Below are 27,542 nucleotides of genomic sequence, written 5' to 3'. Positions count from 1 at the left end.
ATTCGGATGTATTTGCCCAGGACACAAATCGTATTCCTTCAATACCTCCACAAAAAAGGGCAGGAGTGGCAGTCGCATCCCCGACTCTAATTGCTCTTCATAAATAATGAGCTCATTCGCGCGACCCGCATGATGGGCTCTGGTTTCTTCACCCAAAGCTACTAATTCATAGGCCTCCCCGAGTCGGTACACCGCAGATATCACCGGCAGGTCTGCCGCAATGATAATACTGTAAGCATCTTCGACCGCAAGGGACTCCAGCCTCTTAGGACGCTCGGCTCTTTCAAATCGTTTACCCTCAATACCGGAAGTACCTAGAGCTCGCGTCCACACTCTCTCGCGCATTTCCTCATAAATCGCGGCAAGGGGCCGCTCTACAGTAATCAAACCTTCCGGCACAACCACCACCACCTCTAGGACGCCGGCGGCAACGCCTCCGGCTGGACGATCGATGGTAGGCAGCGGGCGATCAACGAGTTTCTTCCTTTTCTTCGCCGCACCGCCCGCTCCGCTATCTCCGCTATCCTTTTCAGCTCATTTTTTTCGCGATACCGTTCGCGTCCGTGAAGACTCTCGAAGCGTGAAGTCACCAGGGGCAACCGGCGGCAATTTGCTTAGGGCTCCCCGTGAAGAACCCTCTGACATAATCCCCCTCCCCAGAAGTCGAAATAAAGCAAAAAAATATGCAAAAATCAAAGCTAAGGAATTGTGCGACTAACCTCAGCAAAGGATACGACAAACTCTGACGCAAGAAAACTGCCGACGAAACAACAGGTGTCGGATAAACCGCCGGATGCGTACCGCGCGAACGAGTAGGTACGGGATGGCACAATCACAGGAAGGGACAGGAAACGAAAGCAAAACAAATTTTTTCTCTCAAACAAATTTGAAAAATGGGTAAAGAGATTTCATCTCATCCCTTCTAATATTTATAGTTGGGGGAGGAAACAAGGCGCCGACACAGTTGTAATTTTGCAATAAATTCTTACGGCGCACGAGTGATTAAATGCACAGGCGCAATCAAATGCGGCGCTATAAACAAGACACGCATGCAGTGAACCCAAAGGTTTTTTCCACATTTATCCGAGCAGCCCCCCTTTACGGCTGGACACCATGTCTCCCTGCAGGAAACGGATGCACAACCCTATCTTCGCGCATCAAATACTCGATTTCTCTCTTCGATGGGGGGGACTACTTGATTCGGGATACAAGTAAAAGGCCCAAGAGGCCCAAGAAGGCCCAAGCAAGCAGAAGGGCCCAGGGCCCAGGCACCCTCTATAAATACACAGCTCACATTGGAAGCTAGGAGCGGGTAATCTTTTTAATCACTTGCACGTTTCATTCAATAGATTCTCTTGAGCGACTAACTGTCTTGCTCGTCGGAGTATCCGCAGGGACCCTTCCCGGCGCAGGGACGAGCCATCGGAGAGCCAGAGTACCTCTCCGGAGACCAGGATCACTGTGTTCGCATACCTGATTACTATTTATATGTTTGATAACATCCGGATTTGTAAACGATGTCATCAACTGTTATTCCTTTCTGTTATTCCTTCTTAAATAAGAATTAACGATAATTAATACAGGATTAATGATAATTAACCTTAATTAAGACAAATATATTAATGAAGGATTAATAATAATTAAGTTCAATTACGACAAGCACGTTATACAAGAGAGTATACATACCCCATCAGAATATCCTTACAAATAAGTTAATTACACTACTTCTTTTAATACTTATTATTCTCTTATGATAATATTCATTTTATGAGCGCCTATTACCGAACCCAACAACACCTGCAAAACATGGAATACTTAAGAATTAAAGAAAAAGCCTTTTAGAAACATTTAGATAATTCTTTAATAGATTCATTTCCAGAAAAATTGTTGTTATCGAAGAGGAAGTTGATGTTATCAATGTATCTAGAAAAATTGTTGTTATCGAAGAGGAATGATGTTATCAATGTTAAATACAAGTAAGAATTATCTAAATGTTTCTTTTTAGGGGCTTTTTCTTTAATTCTTAAGTATTCCATGTTTTGCTTTATTGCATTTGCTTTTTAATGGTTTAGGTTATTTAAATACTTTTTTGTGGTTTTAAGTTTTTCTAGTCTCTAGAACAGCATATTTAGGTTGGAGCATACTTTTAGATTGATAATATATATGTTTATAACCAAAGTTCACAACGATTCATGAAATTCAGTACTATCCGATTTTAATGAGATTATCTGAACTTTATATAAAAAAGTTTAGGACGGATATGAAATCCAAAAAATTATTCATGACAGTATGAAATGGGCATGGATACCTAAAGGTATCCGTTACTCGTCATATATAAAATGAAGATTATCATTATATGGAAAAAAAAATAAACTATTTATTTTTAGTATGTTTTAATTTCTTGATAATTTGAATAATTTATAATCTTTGAATTTAGAATACTTGTTAAATTTGTAAATGTATTATTAAATTTGTAGATGCTTTAATAAAGTTATGTTTTATTAAATTTGTAACTTATTTATTTATGTGTAGATCCTTAATAGATAAAGATATCCGCAGGTACTCGTAAATTAAATGAGATGGGTATAAAATTCAAAAAGTATACTCGTTAGGATAATGGGACGGGACAAGAACAACAATTCAAAAAAAAGAAAATAAACTGGTAAGGATATGCGATTGACATTACCCGTGAATACTTTACCCATCGTCATCCCTAATTTATACATTTTTCATGATTATTTATAATCTATTTTCACATGTTTTTTTTTTTAACTTTTATGTGTCTTTTTCGTTTTAATCGTCTTTTTTCTCATTTTTAGGTGTTTTTTAGACATTTGGATCATTACCGAAGAGGCGGAATGAGTTGAAAACAAGATAGAGGAAACAAACAAAGCGGGGGGAGCAATTGCTTCGTTAGATGCATGATACCTAGCAATTATCGTGTTTCGTGTCAAAATCGTGTTATCTCATATTTATGTTCCATATGGTTTTATATGTTATAGATGCTAGAAAAAAGATTTTCGTGTCAATCGTGTCGTGTCAGTCGGGTTGGCTCTGTAATCGTGTTTTCGTGTCAGAAATTGCCACCTACGTCTTATCTTTCCATACTAAGGTATTTCTAAACCTAATTTCAACTACGTTTATGTACTTTTCAATTGCGTTTAGTTTATGCATGAACCGAATCCATCATAGCTCTATATCAGGTTGAATCTCGTGAGAGACATAATAAAGGATAAACAACTCTTTTTCGCTCACCCGATCACTCTCCTCCTTATCCAAAAATGCATGAGCAATGAACTTATGGATCAATAGCAAAATACGATAGCGATGAAATTATGGATCATTAATCGCATCAAACGGATCATACCAATCAAACTGTCTCTCTAAATCACGTTATCATCTATAAATCGTGTTATCATGTCACAAACCGACAACACTAACTTAACTAATAGGCACAAAATTTCAAATTAATACAAATCTTACATAGTTGGCATATATAACACAACATTAACAACATATATCACTATATAAATACACAAAACTAACCATTAAAAACACTAATAAATTAATCCTAAATGCCTACATTATACATTTAACTACAAGAAATTAATAGCCTCTTTTGAAGGCATTCAAAATAATATTTTTGAAGGAAGATGAACTCCTCCTCCTCCTTCCAAAAACATGCCTTTGCAGGCAACAAGTTTCACAATGGAATCGGCATCGAGATTATACCTTTTCGATACTTCGACGAATCCTCTGCTAAGAACTTCCTCCACCCACTTCTCCACCGCTCTTTCCTGACCGGATTGATATGCAGCGGCAAGCAATTGCTCCAAGACTTTCGCGTCGATATTCAAGGAACATTTGCAGCCAACAATCTTGTGAAAGCTCTCGTTGATGTTGTTGAGCATTCTATCCGCGAGAGCGTCGAAATTGAATGGCTTGAAAATGACCGTTCTGTCAAGCTGATCAAAGAAATCTTGTAGCCAAATCTTTGAGTTACCGGATGTGGAGTCGTTATCGGAATCGATCCTATTATCGGTGATTTGTTCATTGTCTTCAGCGGGAAGATTCAGGTCTAGATTCCGAGTAGATGTTATGTGAGCACGTTTAACAACTTCCGAATTTAGACGCTCCTCTAGGTTTTGATTTGTGCCAATGAGCTTCCTTTTGTTCACAAACATTGAATCAGAGATGTTTCTTCTCAGTTTGGTAGGAGCTTGCTCAAGTAACAGCTGCATCGGGGAGCTCTTCGCGCTGAGTATCTTTTCCTCAGAATAAGTAGAATTTCTCGAGGCGAAGATTTCATCCTCCGAAAATGCTGATGTTGTCACGAATATTGCGTTGCTTATTCCAACTTCCTTTCCATTCGAATACGAAAACTTACCAGTCTGAACGGCACAGGACAGACAATTCTGAGTTGGGACTTCAGCCTGATCTACATTTTCAAGAAATACAACAGATAAGGGCTTCTTGTACAGCTCGCCACCAACATAATCAACTATAGTCTTCCCCCGAAACATAACATCATAGCCATGCCCGTCCTGGCTCTGTGATCGGATCAACAAATTTTCCGGACTTAAATCTGCAGCTATCAAGTTTTCTCTGCTTCCATATACAATTTCAGCCAGTGCAGAAACGATTTTCTTCATACCACACTTATCAGGTCCCCGGAAATTAAGCCATATATCCCGTCTCTGACTTCCTCCTTGGCGTCTTTCGTTTCTTGTCCTGCAGTGAGCTATTGTTTGGCTGATAATATGTACAGCTTCATCCTGCCAGCTAACTTCCTCAATGAGAGCTCTGAAAATCTTCTTGAAATTACTCGAATCAAACTGCTCAAGAGAAGAAGACGATGATGATGAAAGGGCGCAGTTTTCGGAGATGCTCCCATTGACAACAGCAACATTATTGTTTTTATTTACAGATTTCTTCCGGTTATCACATGTAGGAATGGGGCTTATTCTCAAGCCGAGATCAGTAGTCACAGAGGTAACCGTTGCAGGAGACTCTTGATTACTGTCCGCCAGGCTAGAATTCGAGAAACTACGAGGATACCTGATATTATCCAACTCCGGATGGTCTACTTTCGAAGTTTTTTCAGTATTTTCCTCGGAGAAAGGAACACCTAGTAGCTTTCTAGAATTCTTCTGCAAATCAAAAGATGTGTTAGTAACATTGCTGCTACACTTTTCAGCATCTTCCTTCTTGTCTTCAACCAGCTGGAAGCCCACAACAGCAGGGAACCGAGACGGATGAATGTTTGAGCCGGGTAGCTGGGTGTGATGAAGACGCCGGCATATGCTGTCCCATTTTTTCTGCACACCTGCAACTTTGGCACCCAATACCACTCCATCATCTCTTGTCTGCACTGAAGGGATAGAAATTGGTTTTTATATGAATATAGAAAAGATTCTGCAAACTATCCATCAATTTTTAAACATATGTTTGTGTCGTGTCGACCTGTTCAGGTGACATGATTAAGGTCAACACGAACACAACCCATTTATTAAACAGGTTGACATGACACGAAATTAAATCTAACGAGTTACAACATATGTGACATGTGTATATGTGAATGGATCTTAAACGGATCAGTATTTACAGGTTAACACGACACGATAAGTAACATATATTCGCACGTAAATGACAATTTACAACCGTGTGAACCAGTTCACATGGCTCATTATTTCGTGGCATAATCGTGTGAACCAGTTTACATCAAGAACCCACCAAAACCTAATCCAAACTCGCCAATTTTATGCGTTTCACGAATCATGCTCGCGTGTCATCACCATTTTCACAACCAAAGCTATATGAGTTACAAGTTTCTGCATTTTAGTTACAGAACATCAAGTTCAGACACTTGGGGAACATTTCACTTGCCTAACATATATTTTAAAAGCGAAACGAACCTTCACATCCGAGCCTTTGTTCGTTCCGATTTCAGTCATTTGTAACCAAGAAGGTAAGTTAGATTGGTACTGATCTGCTACAGAAGAAACAAATCCACCCTTTGAAACAGCAACTGCTTCTTGTTCACACTTCTCGTTACACTGATAACATCTCGAAATGGATGGGCAGGAGCTATTCAACTCCGAAATTGTAGAAAAAAAACCCCCAAATGGAACAAATGATTCCATCAAGCTGCAATTACAGCACAAAAAGAGAATTGAATAAGAACAAACATCCACATCAAGGAACAATTCACGTTATCATGTCGTGTTAGTCGGGTTATCTCTGTAAATCGCGTTATCATGTCAAAAATTGACACCCCTAGTGAGAGTATAGGCCAAGAAATATGCAAAATGCTCAAAATTGGCATCCATGAATACAGCAAAAGGACAAGCAGAAAGAAGCCAAAACAAGCTTGTATTATATGACTTTAAACACAATTGGTTAACTAATTTTTTTAATTTAATCATGCCAGAACCTTTCCAAATTAAATGCATCTATAGCAGAGATTGGTTGGAGAAAATATTAATTAATTGCTACAAGAATATTAAATGCTCATGTATATAATAGAATAATTGTCAGAGAACTTTAAACAAACAGTTTATGTGCATATAAAAAGAGGGGAATTTACCTGGACCTAGGATAAGATTCAGCCATGGAACTGGTAGTTCTAACAGAAGTAATAGGCAAAAGCTGCAAATCCCACTCCTTTTCAATTGAAGGAAATCTACTCACAAATTTCAAATAACTCTCGTAACTTGATGTTGAACCGATGAACCAGACTTTCTTCCCATGTAATTGAAGCAATTTTGTCAATTTTTCAACCGCATAGCTTATTGAATCACTCAGATCTTCAAATGATTTCAAATCTCCAAGATTCAGAATCAATCCAGTTCCTAAATTTTGCTCGATATGTTTTACTGCTTCTTCAAACTTCAAATCTAAGCACCGTTTATCAGAATTTTGTTTTCTGATTTCATTTTCAATTGAAATCATACTTACCCCTAAAAGCTCTTTAGGCAAGATGTTATCCTTTCTTTTTTCTATTCCGTCTGTAAAAGTAGAAAGTGCATCATAAGCACAAACACCGACTAGTAGAGGATTCCTCGCTTTATTCCTCGCTAAAACCTCGCCTATTCTTCTGCAATTCTCATCTCCGTTGAAATTCCCGGTGAAACCGAGGAAAGGAAAACTGAATCCTCTTCTACCCGGACCCGGACCCGAAACCAGATCGGAATTATCGCTCAGGTTACAGAGAAACATCGGTGGAGCTTTAAATCGTGAGAATTTGAAAACCTGAGGGAGGGGGCGCACAATAGCGAGCTTAATTTCGGAACTCGGAAACCCGGCTTCACCGAAAACCCGACTGACAACCGGGTCATCGAGAATCGACAAGATCAGATTCTGAAGCTCGACTTTAATACACGACATTGAAGCGGAGGTTTGTTGCTGAGAGATTTGATGATACAAATGGAAATTCTCCGGCTGCCGTCTCTGGTTAGCCTGAGAACGTTTAATCGCGGCCATTAACGAGTTGGAAACGGGTGGATCGTCGGGATTGAGTTGGCTAGCGGGAACTCGGTCTAGTGAAACACTGAGACAAAGCTCTAACGCTTTGAATTGAAGGCGAGGTGAGTAGGCTGAGTTCCTCGCCCGAGCGCAGGCGTCGCGTAGAATCGAAGAAGGAAGAGATAGTAAAGCTGAAACAGCATGAAGCGACGTCGTTTGACCATGTCCTCTCCGGCGTGCGACACTCACTGCTTCATCTAGCGCGTGAGCAGCTTCAGGTGTCAAACATTGCCTGGCTGTAGTTACCGGCGTAGGCATCGCCGGCAATTCAACGTTGTAAAAAAAAATACAAACAAATGAAATTCCGTTATTTCTGTTTTCCTCTTTATTTTTTAAAATATAAAAATCAATTCTTTCTTTATTACTACCAAATCAATTTTAAAAAATATATATATTTATAAGAACAAAAGAGAGAGAGAGAGAGAAAAGAGGGAGAAAAGGATCAAGAACTTGTTTGGAAGTAAAGAAAGTTTAAAACTTTAAATAAATTAAGAAATGGGTAGTGAAGAGTGGTGGTGATGGTGGTGGTGGTGGAAGTGGTGACGGTGGTGGCGGGTGGAAGGTGGGGCCGAGTGAGGAAGATAGAGAGAGAAAGAAAGAGATGGTGAGTATAGATTCTATAGAAGAAATGAAAGATCTTGCATTTTCTGTTTAAAGGGCCGAAAGAGAGAGATAATGATGTATGATTATTTTGTGTCTTTTCTTTTATTTTTAGAGTGAGAAACTAAAATGAGGGCGAGCCTTGGCGCAACGGTAAAATGTTGTTGCCGTGTGACCAGAGGTCACGGGTTCGAGTCTTAGGAGCGGCCATTGGCAAGGGAAGGCTTGCCCCCAATACACCCTTGTGGTGGGACCCCTCTCCGGACCCTCGCTCAGCGGGGACGCGTAATGCGACCGGACCGTCCTAAAAAAAAAAAAAGTGAGAAACTAAAATGTCATAAGATATAAATATATAACTTAAACGATTTAAGGTCTTTAATCACTTCAGCGAACTTTAGTCGATACAATAACTCCTTACAACATTTTGATTCCTTTTTTTTTTCTTTACAACATGAGATAATTTTTTATTTTTTTACGTGTGTATATATTATTTTTTTAATATGTTATTGTTTTTTTATAACATAACGCACATACGTATAGTTAAAATAACAAATCATCTCATAATGAGATGATGATTCTATTTTTTTTAGAAGAATGCTTATATTTTCATTACATGATAGAAGAAGTACAACAAGTAAAATACAACAAAGAAAACTTCCCACAAGCAGAGGCTAAAACCAATACAAGATCCACGAAGGGATTAAAAAGACTATAAAGAGCAAATAAAACCATAAAAGGCATAAAAAACATCAAACAACAATATAACATATGTTCTTCGTAAATCAAAATCTGTAGAAAAGCATCTGCAATCCAAATTTCATCCTTTAAGCCATTCCGAACATTCGGATCTGAGTCCTTTTTTTCTGTTGCAACCACGCAGATTTATTGATCCACGGATAAGATAAACCGTTTCCGCTCTGGCTAAATCCGAGAACAGTATAAACGACAGAATAATAGAGAGTAGATACAATTCAAACGGATAATGAAGATCCGATATAAAATATATGATACAGACAAAACAAAAAAAAACAATAATAATAAAAATACAAAAACCTAACCCGGTAGAAGGAGCGTAAAGGAAGACAAACTTCCTTTATCCTCCTTATAGTAGATCAACAAAACAGGAGACTTTGACACACAGAAAGAAGGGAAGAGAAGAGAGAAGAGGGAGGATATTGATGATTCTATTAATAATATTGAAATTCACGTAATATGCAAACTTTTTTTTTTTAATCAATGTAATATGCAAACTTTAGATTCCTAATTGTATTATTTATGATGTTAATGATAACAAAATTTCATTAATAATAGGGATATTGTGCAAAAATACTTCTAAAATTGGAAATCAAGAGTTATTTTACGCGTGATATAGTTATACACTTGGTGTTTTCAAGTTATGATAATTTTACCTCTAACATATGCAAGTTGGACAAATTTTTAATCATTATGAATTAATAGAGCACTTTACGTACTTATAAATCTCATTACACTTGTATGTCGTATAATACGACGAAAACGGGGTGGAACTAGACGGGTAATACATTTTCCATCATCGTTCCCCGACTAGTCGGGGATTCCCCATTCCCATCACCGCGAGCTAAATAGGGACAAACTTATCCTCATCCCCGTCCCCATGAGGATCATCATTCCCCGTTTATAAATGTTCGAAAAACATTATTCACCTTCCCCATTCTTCGCGAAGAATCACTTTTTATGTTTAAAAAATCAGTAAAGACGTTTCTACATGAAAAAAACTAAAAATTGAAAGCAACCAAATACGTAATTAAAATATATTTAAATCATCCAAAAAAAATCAATTATCATGAGGAATAATCGAGGATTCCCACCGTGGATTAACGTGGTGGAAATACATTTCTCCATCCCCGTCATGGAGGACAAAATTATCCTCATTACCATCTCATAGGAATACTTATCAAGATTCCTTGTACCCCGCCGTGGTGGGTCATCAGTAAGGACAGGGAATCCTCACCCTATTTATATCTCTATTTTACTCATTAATAACAGATCAAAAACACATACATACGTCAATTTTTATTAAGTAAATATTGATCTTGTATTCTACTCCAGACAAAAGACGCGTGTATAGACAATAATTTTTTAAAACTTTTTAATTATTTACAAATATTATCTTCTCCGCGTATATTTATAAATTGACAATTAATATAGGTATATTGTCAAATTGTATGTGATATAAAAACATGATACAAAATCGATAACAATTTAATTATATTAGGGATAAGGTACCAAACCTATGATTTTTGAAGAAGTATCAATTTAGGCTCAACGTACAAAATAACACTAGTATAAGCTTGACGTTTCAAAAAGGCACCAATTTAGACATTGATAACGGAATGAGACACGTCATTGATATTACTCCGTTAAGTTCTGTTAATTTTATGTGGAGGGAGAAATCAGAGGGGAATAATGTGTCCAATCCGTTCTCCAAACCTAACTTAATATTCATTTTTAAACATTAAGTTTATATTGGTGCTATTTTATACGTGGGGCTTAAATTGATACTTTCGAAAAACATAAATCTATTTTGGTATGTTTTATCCATTATATTAATAGGGTTATAATTATATATTTTTTATCTTTAATTATAGTAGGAGTATTATTCATTTAAATAATCCCAACTAAAATTAATGGGAAATGGAAAAAAGAAGAGAGAGAGAGAGAGAGATGCTGTGTCCACTTACTTAGTGTGGGGGCCAAGATGGACAGTCAACGTCACAGTCTGCTTACGTGTCATTTATCATATGTGGAGTATCTATTTTTATTATTTTTATTTTACACTTTGGGGAAAATGAGTCAATGAGTTCACAGAAAGTTGGAACAGAGAAAAGCAAACTTATACTTTTGGCACCTTATGCTACCCCATTTTTGCATTTTCTCCCTATTTTTTTTTTATTTTTATTTGCTTAGTTTTTTTTTTATATAGTTTTTAATTTTTCTTAAAATATAACCTTAATATGAAAGTATTAGTTAGGTTTTGCTTTTTTTTTTTTCCATTAAGTAATAAGATATACAATATACGGTATTTCCTCCATTCTAAATTATATGTCGTTTAAAATAGAAAAATTATAAATTAAGAAATAAAAAACATATATATATATATATATTTTACCGTAAAAAACATATTTTTCTAAAACGACACTAGTTGCATTGCATATCAATCGGTTAAGAAATAAATAAATTTAATTTTTGTAACTATTTTAGAATAGATTTAGAAATACAATATCTTTAAACTCGACAAAATATTTAGATTTTTTTTTGTCCTAACATCCCCATAATAGCAAAAAGCTTTAAAATGGGTTTTTTTAAACAACTTTTTTCTATAAAAAATTTTAATAACTGTTGTTCAATAAATCTAATTAAATATTATATTTTCTGTTATCCCAAAAAAAAAACAGTTTCAGAAGATAGAAATAAACATCCTTAACTATCCATGTTAAACCTCAAAAAGGGATAAATGGCTGCAAATAAATCCTTTAGACGAATTATTTTTAATTATGGGTTAAAACAGTCTCATTGCGATGATGATGGCCTCACATTAATAGAACCATTACGGCGATTGATCTGCCTATCGTCGTAATGAATTGATTTTAACCTCCTCAATATTAAAAATAGTCCATCTATAAAAATTATTTTCAACTATTACCAAATTAGAAATAATTTTCTTAAAATGTCACATTTTTGGAGTTTAACCATCACTATCCATCTAAATAATTGAAAGTTTAAATAATTGAATGTTTTATTAAGAATAATTTAGTCATTGTTCTTAAGCATCTTATAGTCAATTACCCTATGGTTGCCACATCATATCTTATTTTCCCCCACCTTTATTCAAAAAGGTTATATGAGTCTTTTACCTTTCTAGATTTGCTTCTTAGCTTTTAAGGAGCTACTCTATATTATATTAGATTGATTAATTTCTAATTTTCTAAATCTCAAACACTAATTTCTTAACTAATTCTAGGTTTTCAAATAAATAAACACAATTGGCTTAGAGATAATTTGATCTAATGAGTAATATTTTATTTCACTCTTAAAGTTATTTTGCAAATTTATTCTATATAACAAACATATTATTTTTTATAGACAAAAATATTCATTTTCACTTTATCATAATTAATCATGATATTTTAAAATTTCATATTTTAATCACTTTCCCCTCCCCAAATCATAATCATCAAACATAAATTTACAAAAAATATATATATATATATATATATTTTTATCGAAATAAAATTAAGATTTTAGTTATTTTATTGGCATAATAAATGGAGTAAACGGGTCTGACACCTTTACCGATCCATTTATGGCCCGTCCGTAACCTAGTCTGTTAGGGTTAGGATTACCTAGCTATAAATAAATAGTTATGGAAGCTAAACATAAGACAATTAGTTTACCCTAATAACACAAGATATAGATAATACTGCACAAGGCAATTTCTCTCTTCGTATGCTGATGTGCCCTCTGTTCCTAGTGCGTCCTTAATTTGTGAAATAATGGTGATTGCTTCTGTAGTGTAGTAGTCTCTTAGATCGGTGATACGGAGCCAAAGTCAATTTCTCATGTTGCTATTCAACAGATCTGCGCTACAAGAAGTAACCATAAATCTATTGTTTGTTTATTGATTGTTCTGAATTCATTATGCGTCCCTTTGATGTTAGAGATAAGATGTATTGGCTGTATTAGAGCCTTCAATGATAGTTCTTATTTTGTTACATTTGATTTTTTTTTATTTTTATCATATTTAATCTATTCTTGTTAAATTAATTAACTATAAACATATAATTAATTAAAAGACTTATTTATGATATCATATTTTTTACCGTTCGAAATAATATTTTTTTATAGTCATTTCACATATAAAAAAATTATTTTTCAATTAATGTTTTGGTAACCAAGTTTTTATATTAAAAAATTATTTTCTGATCATGAGTAATCTAATAACAAAATACAACAACTAGAAACTCAATGTATTAAAAAAATTTATGAAAAATCCAATTCACTAAAATTAAAATAATTAGAGTGCTTATAATAATTATTTTTTAGCAAAATAAAATAAAATGAAGAATAGTGAATAGTGAAAAGCATGAAAGAAAGGGAGAGGGAAAGGTCTCTTCAATTTGTAAAGCTTGAAAATGACAAGCGAAAGAATAATCCATTTATTCCACCCACAACCTCACACTTACCATTCATCATACCCACTACTTTTACCCTTCATTTTCCCCCATTTTTAATAAAGTTAAAATCAACCACTAGCTCGGTTGGTACACTTCTGAAATCAGAGATACGAGATTGTGGGTTCAATCCATCTTAAAGAACTATATAAAAAAAGTTATAATTATCCCGAGATAGTTCTAATTTTAGTGGAGTCGGCATTTTATTTTAACGCATTAAATATTTGAACTTTTATTTTTAATCAATTTAAACTTCTCTCGATCAGAAAAGTTAGATTGGTTAATAAAAACGTTAGTCATTTCATTTGAAAAAAGATTCAGTTTAAAAATAGTTTTTTATGTATGGTTTAACTATATAGTAAGAGCGGTAACGAGGCAGGGAATCTCTGAAAACCGGATCTAAACCGACGAGACGGAAACTCATCGAATCATTTAGGGCGGGATAAATTTTACCCCGAATCCTAAATTTGGATGAAGATTTAGTTACTCCCCCAAACCGTGGGAATTTCTGCTCTTCCCCCAAAAGAAACCCGGTCAGATCCTCGGAAAATCTCTAAAACTGTATAAGTAAAATTATATATATATATATATATATATTAGTAATTAATGAAAAATATATTAAAAAAACATATATTTGAAATAAATATAAAATTATATACAAAACTTATGAGTTGTGTATATTAGATTTTATATTTTTCTGCAATTGAAAATTTTAGCTTGCATTTGTTTTGTCGTTAGAGACACAAGAATCAGAAGTGGATCCACGTATCAATCCAAAATCTTCATATTTGTTGGAGTTGAACCCGCTGCAATCATGGATGAAAGCCACACTTCTTTCATCTACAGATTGAACTCGCGCGTGCTTCCATCTCCCTTTTATGTGCGTTCGATAACTTTTTCCTTAAGAGAACCGGTCAATTCAGCGGTTCTCCCAAATCTAGCGAGTCTCAGTTCAACAACTCTAGTGGTTGCCAGTCCTAAATATTTACAGATTAATCATTAAACAACCACTATAGTTGCTCTTAAGTCGAGTTGTAATTTTAAAAAAATATGTATTACATGTAATAAGTCCTAATTTAACCAAACCAAATCACTACTCATTGTTAATAATTTAATAGTTCTATGGTGCTACTTTATGGACTTGTTAAGTAATTTAGTACTAAATAGTAGATAAGGAATCACTTAAATGGTAGATATATATAGCTATAAGATGAAATTAATATAGAAAATGAAGTAATGACATTTCTGATTACAATATCATATCATTAATTATTTTGTAAAATTTGTCTTAAAAAATAAATATTTTGCAAAAAGAAATTACATAACATTTACTAATTAAATTGGGGTAATTTAAATTCTTTTATGTGATGAAAATTTCTCGTCACCCGTAAGGATCTGTGTGGGGTAAAAAAATTCCAAACCTCTTTTTAGGATTCTAATGGACGAAACGAGGAATGCATCCCCTCCTATTGTCACCCTATAGAAATTAAAAAAAACCTATTTCGAGATGTAAAAAATCAAATTTTAAATATATTTTTTTTTGGTAGGAAATGAAAGAAAAACAAACAAACAAAAAAACGCTCAACCCGGGATCAGCCTAGGAAAACTGACTCCCACCACATCCTCCAAAATGAACGAAGAGATGAAGACCGGAGGAGAAGAGAATGTAGAAAGACCCAACAAACTAGAGTGCCCTTCCAACGCAAGACGGTCCGCAACGCGGTTCTGCTCCCTATAAATATGAGTAAATCTAATCGAATCAAATGAGGAACCAATCCTTTTAATGCTTTTAATAATGTTTAGGTTAATCCTGCAAACAGCATTTCCCTCAGAAATCATTTTATCCGCTTCTTGGTTATCTGATTCCACCAGAAGCTTCTTCACCCCAAGACTCATAGCCAACTTCAGGCCAGAGAGAATCCCCCAAAGCTCTGCCAAAAAGGAAGAACCCATCCCCAAGTTCTGAGAGAACCAGAAATCCACATGCCTCCGTCGTCTCGAAGGACCCCTCCTGCAGCAATTCTCCCGTCTCTTAGACAAGAACCGTCAGTGTTGAGATTAACCACACCTTCACTAGGCCTACACCAGCCTATAAGATTGACCTCCTTTCTCTGAACATCCCTAGCTAAGAGGTCTTCAGAAAAGCTCTCAATCATAGTATTAATCTTCTTAGAAAAGAAATCAAGGACATTTGGCTGATAGACCACACCTCCTCCAAAGATATCCTCGTTCCGCCATCTCCAATGATGGCAAGCTACCATAAAAAGAAGAACACCTTGATCTCCAAGCAGAAGACTCTCTTTAATACCATCAACAAACCAATCCTCTTCAGAATGGGCTAAAAAAGAAGGAAGCACATCCCTAGGGATAATTTTCCTTCAAACCTCCTTACTCTTCTCACAATCCCTGAGAGCATGGCACAAGGTCTCCTCAAACCCTCTGCATCTGCTACAGGCCCCAGAATCCACCAGGTGCCTCCTTTTTCTGTCTGAATTAGTAAGCAACTTATTCCTAGCCCCAAGCCACAGGAAGCTCCTAATGCGGAATGAGACTTTCAAGGCCCAAATCGTCTTCCACACCCCAGAGGAGGAAGAATCCAAATCTTAAAAGAAAGCCTGATAAGCAGATTTACACGAATATGTCCCATTGTTAGTCAGTGCCCAACAGTAATTGTCCTTGTCCTCAATTAGATTACTAATGTGAACACCTTTAATAGTAAGGAGCGTTTCAAGGTTTAAGTAGGAATCAAATTTATCCCAAATCCACTCCCCATCGGAATCCACCACATCAGCGATCTTCCAGTCCTGAATGTCCACCGGAGGCAAGGAAGTACAAACCTCCAATAAAGGCTTCCCACCTATCCAACTATCCTTCCAGAAGCTGATGGACCTGCCATTACCCACATTCCACCCAATCCCAGAATAGAATTCAGAGAAGACCGCACTAATGCCTTTCAAAAGAAAGGAGCAATTAACCACTCTGTCCTTAGGCCCCCCAAACACTTTATCCTTTCGGTACTTCCCGCATAAGAGCTGGACCCAAAGAGCCGAATGAGACTGCCACATTCGCCAAAGGAGTTTCATAAGCAAGACTTTGTTATTATCTTTGGCCTTCCTAATGCCCAGACCTCTAGTATCCTTAGGCTGACACACCTCACTCCAAGGAACAAGATGGATCTTTCTCCCCTTCTCGGCCTCCCCCCATAGGAATCTACGGTTAATTTTATCAAGGTCATTAAGCACAGGATCAGGAAGATGACAAGCCTGCATAATGTGATTGGGAGTAGCACAATTAACAGATTGAATCAACGTAAGACGACCAGCGAGAGAGAGAGAGTCTTGGCCTTCCACGTGGCACACTTCATGTTAGCTTTATCCAAAGTATCTTTAAAGGACATTTTGGACACTCTCTCACTGTGGAGGGGGATACCCAGATACTTCCCGAGAGAGCTCGTCAGAGGAATACCCGACAGATCACTTAGCCTTTTACAGACTCCCTAGTTCATATTTTTAGAGCACATCATCCTAGATTTCTGGACATTAAGCTTATGACCAGAGGCCGAGCAGAAACAGTCAAGAATATCCATAATAATACCTAACTGCTCCTCATTACCTTCCAGAAAGATCAAAACATCATCTGCAAAGAATAAGTGAGTAATCTGGGGACAGAAACTATTGATTGCCACTGGCTTGAAACTCCCATTTTCAACAGCATCTTGGATCAGATGAGATAACCTTTCCATAGCAATAACGAAAAGGAACGGGCTCATTGGGTCACTTTAACGGATACCCCATCCCGGAGAGAATTCCTCCGATATATCACCATTAATCATAACTTGAAACACAAGAGAAGAGATACAAACCTTAATTAAACTTCTCCAATTGTCAGGGATCCTTGCTCTCTCCAGACTCTCCATCAGGAAACTCCAGTTAATGCGATCATAGGCTTTCTCCAAATCCAACTTAAGAGCCACAATGCCTTTCTTCCGTTTCCTGATCTTCATGGTGTGGACCATCTCTTGGGCAATCACTACATTGTCCATCATTTGTCTACCAGGCACAAAACTTCCCTGATTCTGACAGATGATCTCAGGAAGAATGCAGCGGATTCTATTAGCCACAATCTTAGTAACAGTCTTATACAGAACATTACACAGACTGATAGGCCTCATATGCAAAAAGGAAGAAGGCTTCTCAATTTTAGGAATCAGAACCAGAAGGGTTCTATTCACCAGCTCTATATCCTGAGAACCATTAAAGACGCCTAAGATAAAGTTATAGATACCTTCTTTCACCACCTCCCAGTGCTTATGGTAAAAGTCAGCAGGAAGACCATCAATCCCAGGTGCTTTAGAAGCCCCAATACTAAAAATGGCTTGGTCAATTTCCTTCAGGGAAATAGGGTGGAAGGCATCCCGAATGCTATCTTCTCCAACCATAGGAAAGGAAGCAACGGAGTGAGCCCTCTCCAGATGAACAGGCTCCTCTTTAAACAGATCCTTATAGAACTCCAGGGCCAATCTCCGAATATCCTCATCCTCATACACCCAATCACTATTAGAGTTCTTAATAGCATCAATTCTATTTCTCTGTCTTCTAATAACGGTAGATAGATGAAAATACTTGGTATTTCGATCCCCATCTCTGATCCAGGACTTCCTCGACTTTTGAAACCAAAGAAACTCCTCTTGCCTAAGCACAGCTTCCAGCTCCTTCTAAAGAGATCTAAGCAGGCCATTCAAACCATAATCAAACCTAACCTCCAAACTACGCTGAATGCCCTCCATTCTATTCAATAATTTATTCTTCCTCCTAATAATGTGACCAAAAACCTTTTTATTCCAACCCTGCACATTATTCCTGAAACCTTCAGCAGCTTGAAGGACATTCAAGTGGGGTTTCCAATTATCATGGACGAACTCTTTAAACTCAGGATGAGACTCCCAAGCCAAAAGATAACGGAACGGTCTCTCTCCCCTACGACGATTGCCTCTAACCAGCCTAAATAAAATAGGATAATGATCCGAATGACGGAAAAGGAGATTCAACACAGAGCTTTCAGGGAAAGTAGTCTGAGCTAAAACATTAGCGTAAACTTTGTCCAAACGAACAAAGGTACTGTTGCGCTTCCAAGTGAACTTATGACCAGAGGCCCCAAGATCAGAAAGCCCACATAAATCCATGCTATTTTTGTGGTGAAGGCAACGATTAACATAATGGATAGAACCCCCTCTCTGGTCACTCATAAAAGCAATATCATTAAAGTCACCCGCCACAAACCAAGGCTCAGATATACTGACACTCAAAGAGTAAAGAACCTCCCAAAACCGTTTCCTATTGGCTAAAATGGGGTCGACATACACCAGGATCAAATTTTAAATATATAAAATAAGTAAAACTTTTTTTAATTAATTATATATTTACAACTACCTATTTTGGTAAATAGTAATTTAATAATTAAGATATATAAATGAAGTAAGGATTCATGATAACTTTGCCTTTAAAAACTATCAATTTTTCTAAAATTTATTATTAAAAAATAATAAGAAAAATCAATTATTTTCTCTAAAAATAGGCTAATTCAAGAAATTTCTAAATAATGCAATACTTTATTAATTTTATTTCTTCAAATGATATGTGTTTTTTTTTCAAGAAAAGAAGGTGAATTTTTTTAATTTGTAGGGCCAAACTTTTTCCTCCATCAATGTCTTTCTTTCTTTGCTTACTTCCTTTTGTTTTCCTTTTCTTCTTAATAATTTTATAAAGAAGAAATATGTAAAAAGGTAGTTGATTTGATATGTTGCTATTCTTTTCTTTTATTTAATTCACTTTTTCAATTCCCTTTTAGTGTTTTTGCCTTTTTCCCTAAATACCAAACAACTAGTTTCCTCCCTTATACTATATAATATGACCTTTCTTATGTTACATTTATTATTAAATTAAATATCAATTAATAATCTCTTCATTTACTTATCAATAGTTGACTACTCTTATAGTCAAAAGTTATTATTTTTTATTATTATTTGGTATCTTCAATTACCATGTGCACAACTAAATTTCTTGATTAATTTTTCTTTTATTTTTAGTGATTATATTTTGTTTAGTAGTTTTTTTTAGTTTTGCAATTATACTAAACAATAGATATAAATGTGCTTAGTTATAATTAAAAGAATAATATAGGATAATTATTTTAAAAGGAAAATCAATTAACGTCTATCTATCGTGAATAATAAATAATAAATATCTTGTGGATAATGAGATTGTTCAACGCACATATATCTCCAAGGTTTGAAAAATGGATGTCTGGAACGTATATAAATAAACACTGTTAAAACTAGCTTGATGATGTTAAATTATGCTTGGTGAAATCTTTTCAGTCTAATGTTTTATATCTATTTATATTATTAACTGGTTACCATATTCTACTCTTAATTTTTATTGTTCCATACAATGTTTTGGTTGGTTATATGTTTGATTACATTCAACTACATATTTTTGGATGTTTAACCTTAATTGTGTCCATATTCGCTTTATAAACTATCTCCCTAGTATGTTAAGTGTATCTTTTTGGGATATAGCAAAATACAGAAAGGATTATGATGCTATGATCTCGTGTCTTCCAAATTTTATATCTCACATCATGTTTTTTTATAGGCATGATTTCCCATTCGAAATCTTTCATAAATAGACTCTTGGTATCTATAATTCAGAACAACCAATCCTTTCAGTCTCAATATTAACTTTCCTCATCTTTTTACACAACTAGCTCCTAGATAGTCTAGTTTGAGACATAATACCTCGGGTAACCAACTATTGATTTCGAATCTGACGATATCACATCCGTTTAGAGCATAATGCTATTTGGTCCTATTTGACAGGATTAAATGGCTAAACTATCATATCGGAAATGGGTGGTCCAAAACCATAGGCGATTTGTTCATTCTTGAAGCTAAAAAATATCATTATATTGCATCACAAATGCCCCATCAACAACCTCAAAATGATCCTTCCGTCACATAAAATCAATCGCTTCCACTAACCGTTGGATTTCAAGAAGTTGCACCTCCAATACTTAATTCCTTACAAGAAAGCTCAACCAACATTGGATGATTACTAGAGCAAAGGAAGGAATTCTTGAATCTAAAATCTCACTTTGAAGCGTTCTTCAAGAACTATTCACGTATTTGTAACCGCGGAAATTACCATATTGGCTGAAGGCAATGAAAGATGAGCATAATGCCTTGATGCTAAATGGAAGATGGAGCTTGGTTAGTTGGCCTCAAGGGGAAAATTTGATTTAAATGGGATCAAAACCAAAACGATGATATATTGGGAAAAATTTACAGACATAAAGATCGTCTTAGTGGTAAAGGTTATCATCAAAATTTTGGTATGGATTTCGTTAATACATTTACCAACTAGAATTATATTGATTTTATCTCTAGATATTTCATTCAATGGAATATTCTACCGTTGGATGTCTCTAATGTGTACCTTCATGGTATTTTTTTTTTTAAAAAGATGTGTATATGGCTCAATCACATGATTTCATTGATCCAGCAAAACCACACAGCGTGTGAAATTTTCATAAATCACTCTATCGCTTGAAACAATCTCCCAAAATGTGGCACAAATAGTTGACTCCAAAATTCATATAATTCGGATTATAGGGTTCAAATCCCCATAGCTCCTTTTATTATCTTGTTTCAGGAAAAGTTAGACTTCATATGTATCGATGATTTGTTGGTTATAAGAAATGATTCTTTATTCATATAAAAGTTGTTACCTTCATCGAACAAAATTTAGCTATACAAAATCATGGATCATTGCACTATTTTTTTGGCATTGAAGCCCATTGCAACCAAAATGATTTACTTTTTGTACCAATCAAAGTATACTAAACTAATCTTGGAATATGTGCATATGAAAAAATCTAAGGTAGTATCCAGTCCAACTAACCTAGTGAAAAACTGAAATTAAACAATGACGAACCATAAGGAAGATCAAACAACTTCATTTTTTTTATTGTCGCATATTGGGGAGGATGTAAAGACGATAGAAAATACATTAGTGGCTATGTCATGTTCCTAAGGAGATGTTTGTTATCCTAGTCATTTAGGAAACAATGTATGATATCACCATCATCAACTGAAGCTGAATATCGTACCATTACCTCTGCCACATTGAAAATTATTTGGATTCAACTGCTAATGAGAAAAATTAGTTTTTCGGCACTGATCTTTCCTATTTTACTTAAGAGGGAGTCTCCTATTTAGATTAAGAGGTCGTGCCTAAACAGTAAAGATGAAAACTCCAATCCAATTCTGAATAAGAAGATACTTATATATATATATATATATATATATATAACTTGAGCGTTGCAGAGCTTCTCATCGAATATCGGCTTGCTTTTATTTTGCAGGAATACATAATCGAATTTTCGTGAAATACTATCTGAATCCTTTTGGTGAGAATTTTCACCGACTTTATTTGATGACCATAATTTAAATATTGTTGAAATTATTTATATCTTTAATTTATAAAGGGTTAAATTTCTCTAAGTTTTAAAGTTCTATTTAAAAAAAAATTATATTAAAAAAAATTGATTAAAGAAAAAGTCATATTATATATAGTTGCTCACTATGCTATAGTGTGAGATTGAATTATAGCTTTGCTAAAATAGGAAGTTATTAATATATTTTATTAAATTCAATTTTTTTTTTTTAAATTGAGTAGTGCAGTGTCATTTTCATACAATGTCTAGGCTGAAATAGAAATGACTTCTAATTTCTTATTCGACCACTTAATAACTAATAAATTAAATGCCAAAAAAATGTTGGAGAAAAGGTATAGAAAGGCAATTTTGTGAAAGGGAAAGGAAAGAAACAAAGAATCTTCTATGTTATATTTTTGTTACATATTCTTTATAGTCAAATAAATAAAATCTTTATTTATAGTACTCAAGATAAACAATAAATAATTAATTAGCAATATATATGGATTTAACCCTTAATAATTATATAAACTTCCTTTTTATTTTTGAAAAAAATAGATAAACTTCCTCCTCGGTGAAGCTTTGGGGGATTTTTTCTGGCCTCAGGCTGGCTATGAATCTGGGCTTGAAGAAGCTGTTGGTGGAATCTGACAACCTCGAAGCTATCAGAATGATCTCTGATAATAGAGTTGTTTGTTTAACTAGCAAAAAATTAATTAAAGAGATTAGAAGGGTTTGTTCTTCCTTTGATTCTGTAAGCTTCTGCCATATTTACAGGGAGCATAATCGGGTGGCGGACCGTCTTGCGCCTGAGGGCCATGTCTCTGCACCACCTGAGTTCCTGTCTTCTCTTCTTTTGGAGAATGTGGTGGGGTTAGCTTTCCTAGGCTAATCCCGGATTAAGTTGGTTTTGGCTTTTTATTTGTCTTTTATTTCCCTTTCCTACAAAAAAAATAAATAAATAAAATAAAATAATATATATATATATATATATATATATATATATATATATATATATATATATATATAAAGTGATATTATTGCTCTAATTATTACATGTAGGTTGTAATTGTTGTTTTGAAATAAGACTATGGAATGTTTAATTAATTACTATTCTTATATTTTTTTTTCAATTTTATTAATTGTGGAAGATTAATGTGATCATGACATTAGTGATTATAAATTAATAGTTCAAAATAACATTAATTTTAGTGGGTAACATATGCATATGCATTATTGGTGGTCCTGCTATACATTTTTTTTCTTCTATTAATTAAAAACAAGTTGGATTTTCATAAAAAAAAGTTGGATTTTATCCACAAAAATTGCAATATTATTAATTAAAACAATTAGTTGAATTTTCTGTATCATTTGTTCTTACACTAGTTAATAGAACCGCTCATTCTGTATGCAGAAAAGCTTTTTTTCATACTAGTATTTTTTCATTCTTTGATTTGCCGGATTGGTTATCAGTTGTTATTCTTGAGGATATGAATGTCTCGTTAAATTTAAAATCCTAGTATTGATTAAAAAAAATTAGTGGCTGAATCTGAACCAAAATTTAGAAGTTCATTTACATATAGATAAATATATTTATAAAAATAAAATAAATAATATAAAATACAAATTTTATGGTAAAATACTAGTAAATATATTTATAAAAATAAAATAAATAATATAAAATACAAATTTTATGGTAAAATACTAGTAAGTAGTGTTTCTTTATCTATAATGCTAATAGGAAGACAGTTAATTTTTTTTTTTGTTGGCATTCCGCTTATTCAAAGAAAACTAATGTCTAATAAATGGCAATTGATCATTCGAGATACTATATTATGAAAAAGTTAATCACTTCGTTTTCAATAATGATAAAAATTATTTTTTTTAACGTAACACACCATACAATCTGTGAGAAAGTCAACAAAAATCCTTATATAATTTATACATCGTGTCGCTAAGTAAAATAAAATCTACCTAAATTAATAATTAACAATTCAAGTAACTGGAACTTTCTTTCAGAGACTAGTGATGACTTTTCTCTCTAGCTTTTGCAATTCATCCCTCTCTATCTTTCTCTTTCAAGTATCTGATTCTTCAGCTCCCCACCACCGTTATTGTCATCGCTCAACGTTTTCGATCTTGTTTTCTGACCAGGTTTATTTTATTTTTATTCTTCCTCCTCCCATTTATGTTTAGATTTAGTTTTTAACTTCATATCTACTTTTTCTTGTTAGTTTGAAGTCTATATTTCTTATCGAATTTCTTTTTTCCATCATATCTACACATGTTAACTATATTTCTTTCATTTGTTCTTTTTTCGGTCTTAGCAAGAGCGGAAAAAGCTCATCTTGTCCATAGATCTACGTGGTTACAGAAAAAGAAAGGACTCGGATCCGAATGTTCGAAAAAACCTAAAAATAATGAAGAAGGGATTACAACGTTTTTTCAACTGGATTCGACTTACGAAAAAGATATGATTTTCATTTTTATTGTATTTGTACTTTTTTTGTTTTTATTATTCTTTCTAGTCTTTTTATTACTTTTCGTAATATCTTTTCTTTCCTTTATAGATCTTGTACTGGTTGTAGCCTATATGAGTGAGAGGTCTTATTCCTCTTAATTTTCATGTTGTATCTATACTTTTTAATCTAATGTAATGATATATGATATTTTTATTTTTAAAAAAATAATTCTAAGTAACCATAGCCTTTACCAATTAATTAAATTCAATAATTAATTAACATAAATTAATTCAAGTAATTTACAAATTCAAACTTCGAGTAAATCAAAATTGAACTTAATCACAGCTCAACTAAATGAAAATCATCAACTAAATCAAATAAAAATTAACAATTAGTTAAACTAAATCAATCCAATATTATATTTATCACACCATTAACTAACTAACTTAACGAATGTAATCTACCTAACTAAATAAAATCAATTCAAATTTGTAGAAATAAAACAATAAAATGACAAAACCCTAAATTTAACTAATGTAATCTAATAAAATCAATCTAATTAAACAACAAACTAACTAAATATTTAACATATATCTAATTGATAATTCACGAATTTATTATTATTATTATTATTATTATTATTATTATTATTATTATTATTATTATTATTATTATTATTATTATTATTACAGTTGGAAGCTAGAACTTAGAAGCACCTCAACATTCTGATACAGATTAAAATTGAGATCAAAATTTTAATCTTAAATCCACAAAGAAGTTCTTCTTAAGCCTTTACTTGAAGGAGTGAATCCGAAGTCTAGAAGATAAAGCTCTCAACAATGGAGGCTATTTTTTATTTAATTTCATAAAAGTTACTTTCATTACAAATAAAGGGGTTTATATACCTCCCCCTATGTTAAGTAAAGGTACTAAAATGCCCCCATTAGGGCTACAAGCAACTAAGAAATCATAGGGATAAAATAGGGATACTTAATACAAAGGGTAGTAAGGAAAATAAACCTAGTGGCAAAATAGTAAATAGTTTAGTGAAAAAATAGTAAATCTAGAGGTTACATCCCTGTCCCTTTAATCCAACTTGATGAAGAAAGCAACTCATACGCCATCGCACGTCGTGCCACAACCCACACGACTTGTGGGTCCAATTCTGATCTTCCACGGGTATTTCGCCTTTGCTTCACATGAGTTCTGCACGCCGAGCTAAAATGGCACGCGCGAGTGACACTGAGTGCGGAAAGTGGCATGGCGTGTCACTCTAATTTTGTCCCGTTTGCCTTTTCAGCTCCTCTCGTCGGGTCGTGTTGGAGATGTTCGCATCATTCATCCCTATTTTTCAAAGGAGTTGGACCCCAACTTATTCTTTGTAGTCTCAAGATATCCATCCGATTTCTATAAGCTTAAATCTCGCATGTTTAATGAGTTTGACATCTTCCCGAGCCAATTGGGGAGGGTGAAATGATAAGCATTGACTCACTTTTTTGATGATCTTGTACGGGCCGTACCTCCTCGACTTGAGCTTGCTACTTAGAGCACTTGCAAGCCTATATTTTCTTAGGTATGCCATGACTTCACCCCCACCTCAAATTGAAGATCCTTCGGTGTTCATCCACTCTAGCCTTGACCTTGATATTCTTTTCTTCAATACTCCACCTCACCTCTTAATGCATTTGGTGGTAGTCATTGGCTAGATGTTGAGCAGCCACACTCTTGTTTTCCCATTTCGGAAGGTCTCTTAGATCAAGAGGATGATTTGGAGTTTTGTGTATACAACCTCAAAAGGTGATTTCCCAGTGGTAGAGCTCACGACCGAATTGAAGGAAAACTCGTTTTGTTCTATCACATAGTTCCACATATTGGGTTTGTCCCGATATTTACTCCTTGATAGATTGCCAAAGTTCGGTGGTCGATTAAGTTTAGCCCATCCGTTTGCGGGTGAGCGGTAGTGCTAAACTTCAAGGTTGTGCCAAGAATAACCCACAAGGTACGCCAAACATGGCTAACAAACTTTGTGTCCTTATCCGACACTATGCTCTTTGGGATCCCATGTAGCCTCACCACTTTTTAGAGTGGTAGCATCATTTGTTTTACAACATGGGATGAAATGAGCCATCTTGGAAAATCAGTCCACCACCATGAAAATAGAATCCATACCACGTTGAGTCCTCAGTAGCCCCCATACGAAGTCCATGGAGAGGTCCTCCAAAATAGATTCCGACACTGGCAAAGGCATAAGTAAACCCGTATTGGAGGCATGCCCGTTATAATAAGTTTGGCAAATTCCACATCTCTCCACAAGGTAAGCCACATCCCTCCTCATCTTCGACTAATAGTAACGGGAATTTACAAATTCGAAGGTATTGTCTCTACTGAAGTGTCCTCCCAAAATTCCTCCATGTAACTCCCGGATCACTCTCTCTCGGATCGACGTACCCGAAAGACACAATTGACCACCCCTCATAGGATAACCATCAAGCAATTGATACTCTCCATCACCGGTTTGATCTCTACACTTCTCTCAAATACTACAAAAATCCGGATCGTCCTAATAGTCCCCTTTGATGTGCTCAAAGTGTTTTAGCTCAAGTGCTACTGTTTTGAGGAGTGCAACCCTCCTGCTTAACTCAAAAAGACAAAAGTTTTTTTTGTCCTCTAGTAACACAGAATTCTAATTAAACCAATTAAAAACCTTAACCACTTGGATGATGTGATTAGTGGTATTTATGCACATTAATGAATGTAGATGAAATTGAAAAGTAAGTTAGGGAGTGAAAATTGTGACAAAAATATATATATGCAAGTTGAAAAATAAAAGTTGATGGGATTTGACCTATATGGCCCCATTCCCATTTTCCATAATGCGCATAAGATTGAATCCTATGCCCCCATTTTATTTTATTAATTGCAAGTGGACTCATATTCTCATTTCAACTCATCATGATTAGACTATATGGCAATTTTTCTGCCATGACACTTGTGTTGGTTCAGCAAATATACGTGGACAATTAAGTAATTTTTTCTCAATAATATTTTTCGACAAACAAACAGGACCTAAACAGTGACAAATACAGAACTGTTCGGTTGGAGAGAAGCCAATTTGATACCAATCTGAGAGAGCCAATTTTACACCAAGTGAATTTTTTAAAAAAAAAAATTGAACGATTCTTAACATGTAAAAAATTGTGTTTAATCAAATGAAATCACCAATTTATAGCAATTCTATAATATAATAATTCAT

The 27,542-nt window shown here is 34.6% G+C and overlaps 1 protein-coding gene across 1 annotated transcript; it reads right to left on the bottom strand.

The window, feature by feature from the left end:
- Nucleotides 1–3,384: 3,384 nt before the first annotated feature.
- Nucleotides 3,385–8,143, bottom strand: LOC136226227 (protein SMAX1-LIKE 6-like). Its single transcript, XM_066014577.1, has 3 exons — nt 6,587–8,143; nt 5,916–6,147; nt 3,385–5,366 (listed from the first exon to the last, which is right to left on the bottom strand). The coding sequence occupies exons 1-3, from the start codon at nt 7,780–7,782 to the stop codon at nt 3,630–3,632; spliced, it is 3,165 nt and encodes a 1,054-aa protein (XP_065870649.1). The 5' UTR covers nt 7,783–8,143; the 3' UTR covers nt 3,385–3,629.
- Nucleotides 8,144–27,542: the final 19,399 nt, after the last annotated feature.

This window comes from Euphorbia lathyris, chromosome 4 (assembly GCF_963576675.1).
Source record: "Euphorbia lathyris chromosome 4, ddEupLath1.1, whole genome shotgun sequence".
Classification (NCBI taxonomy): Eukaryota; Viridiplantae; Streptophyta; class Magnoliopsida; order Malpighiales; family Euphorbiaceae; genus Euphorbia; species Euphorbia lathyris.
The sequence above is the reverse complement of the archived record's forward strand: the minus strand, read 5'-3'. Positions and strand labels throughout refer to the sequence as shown.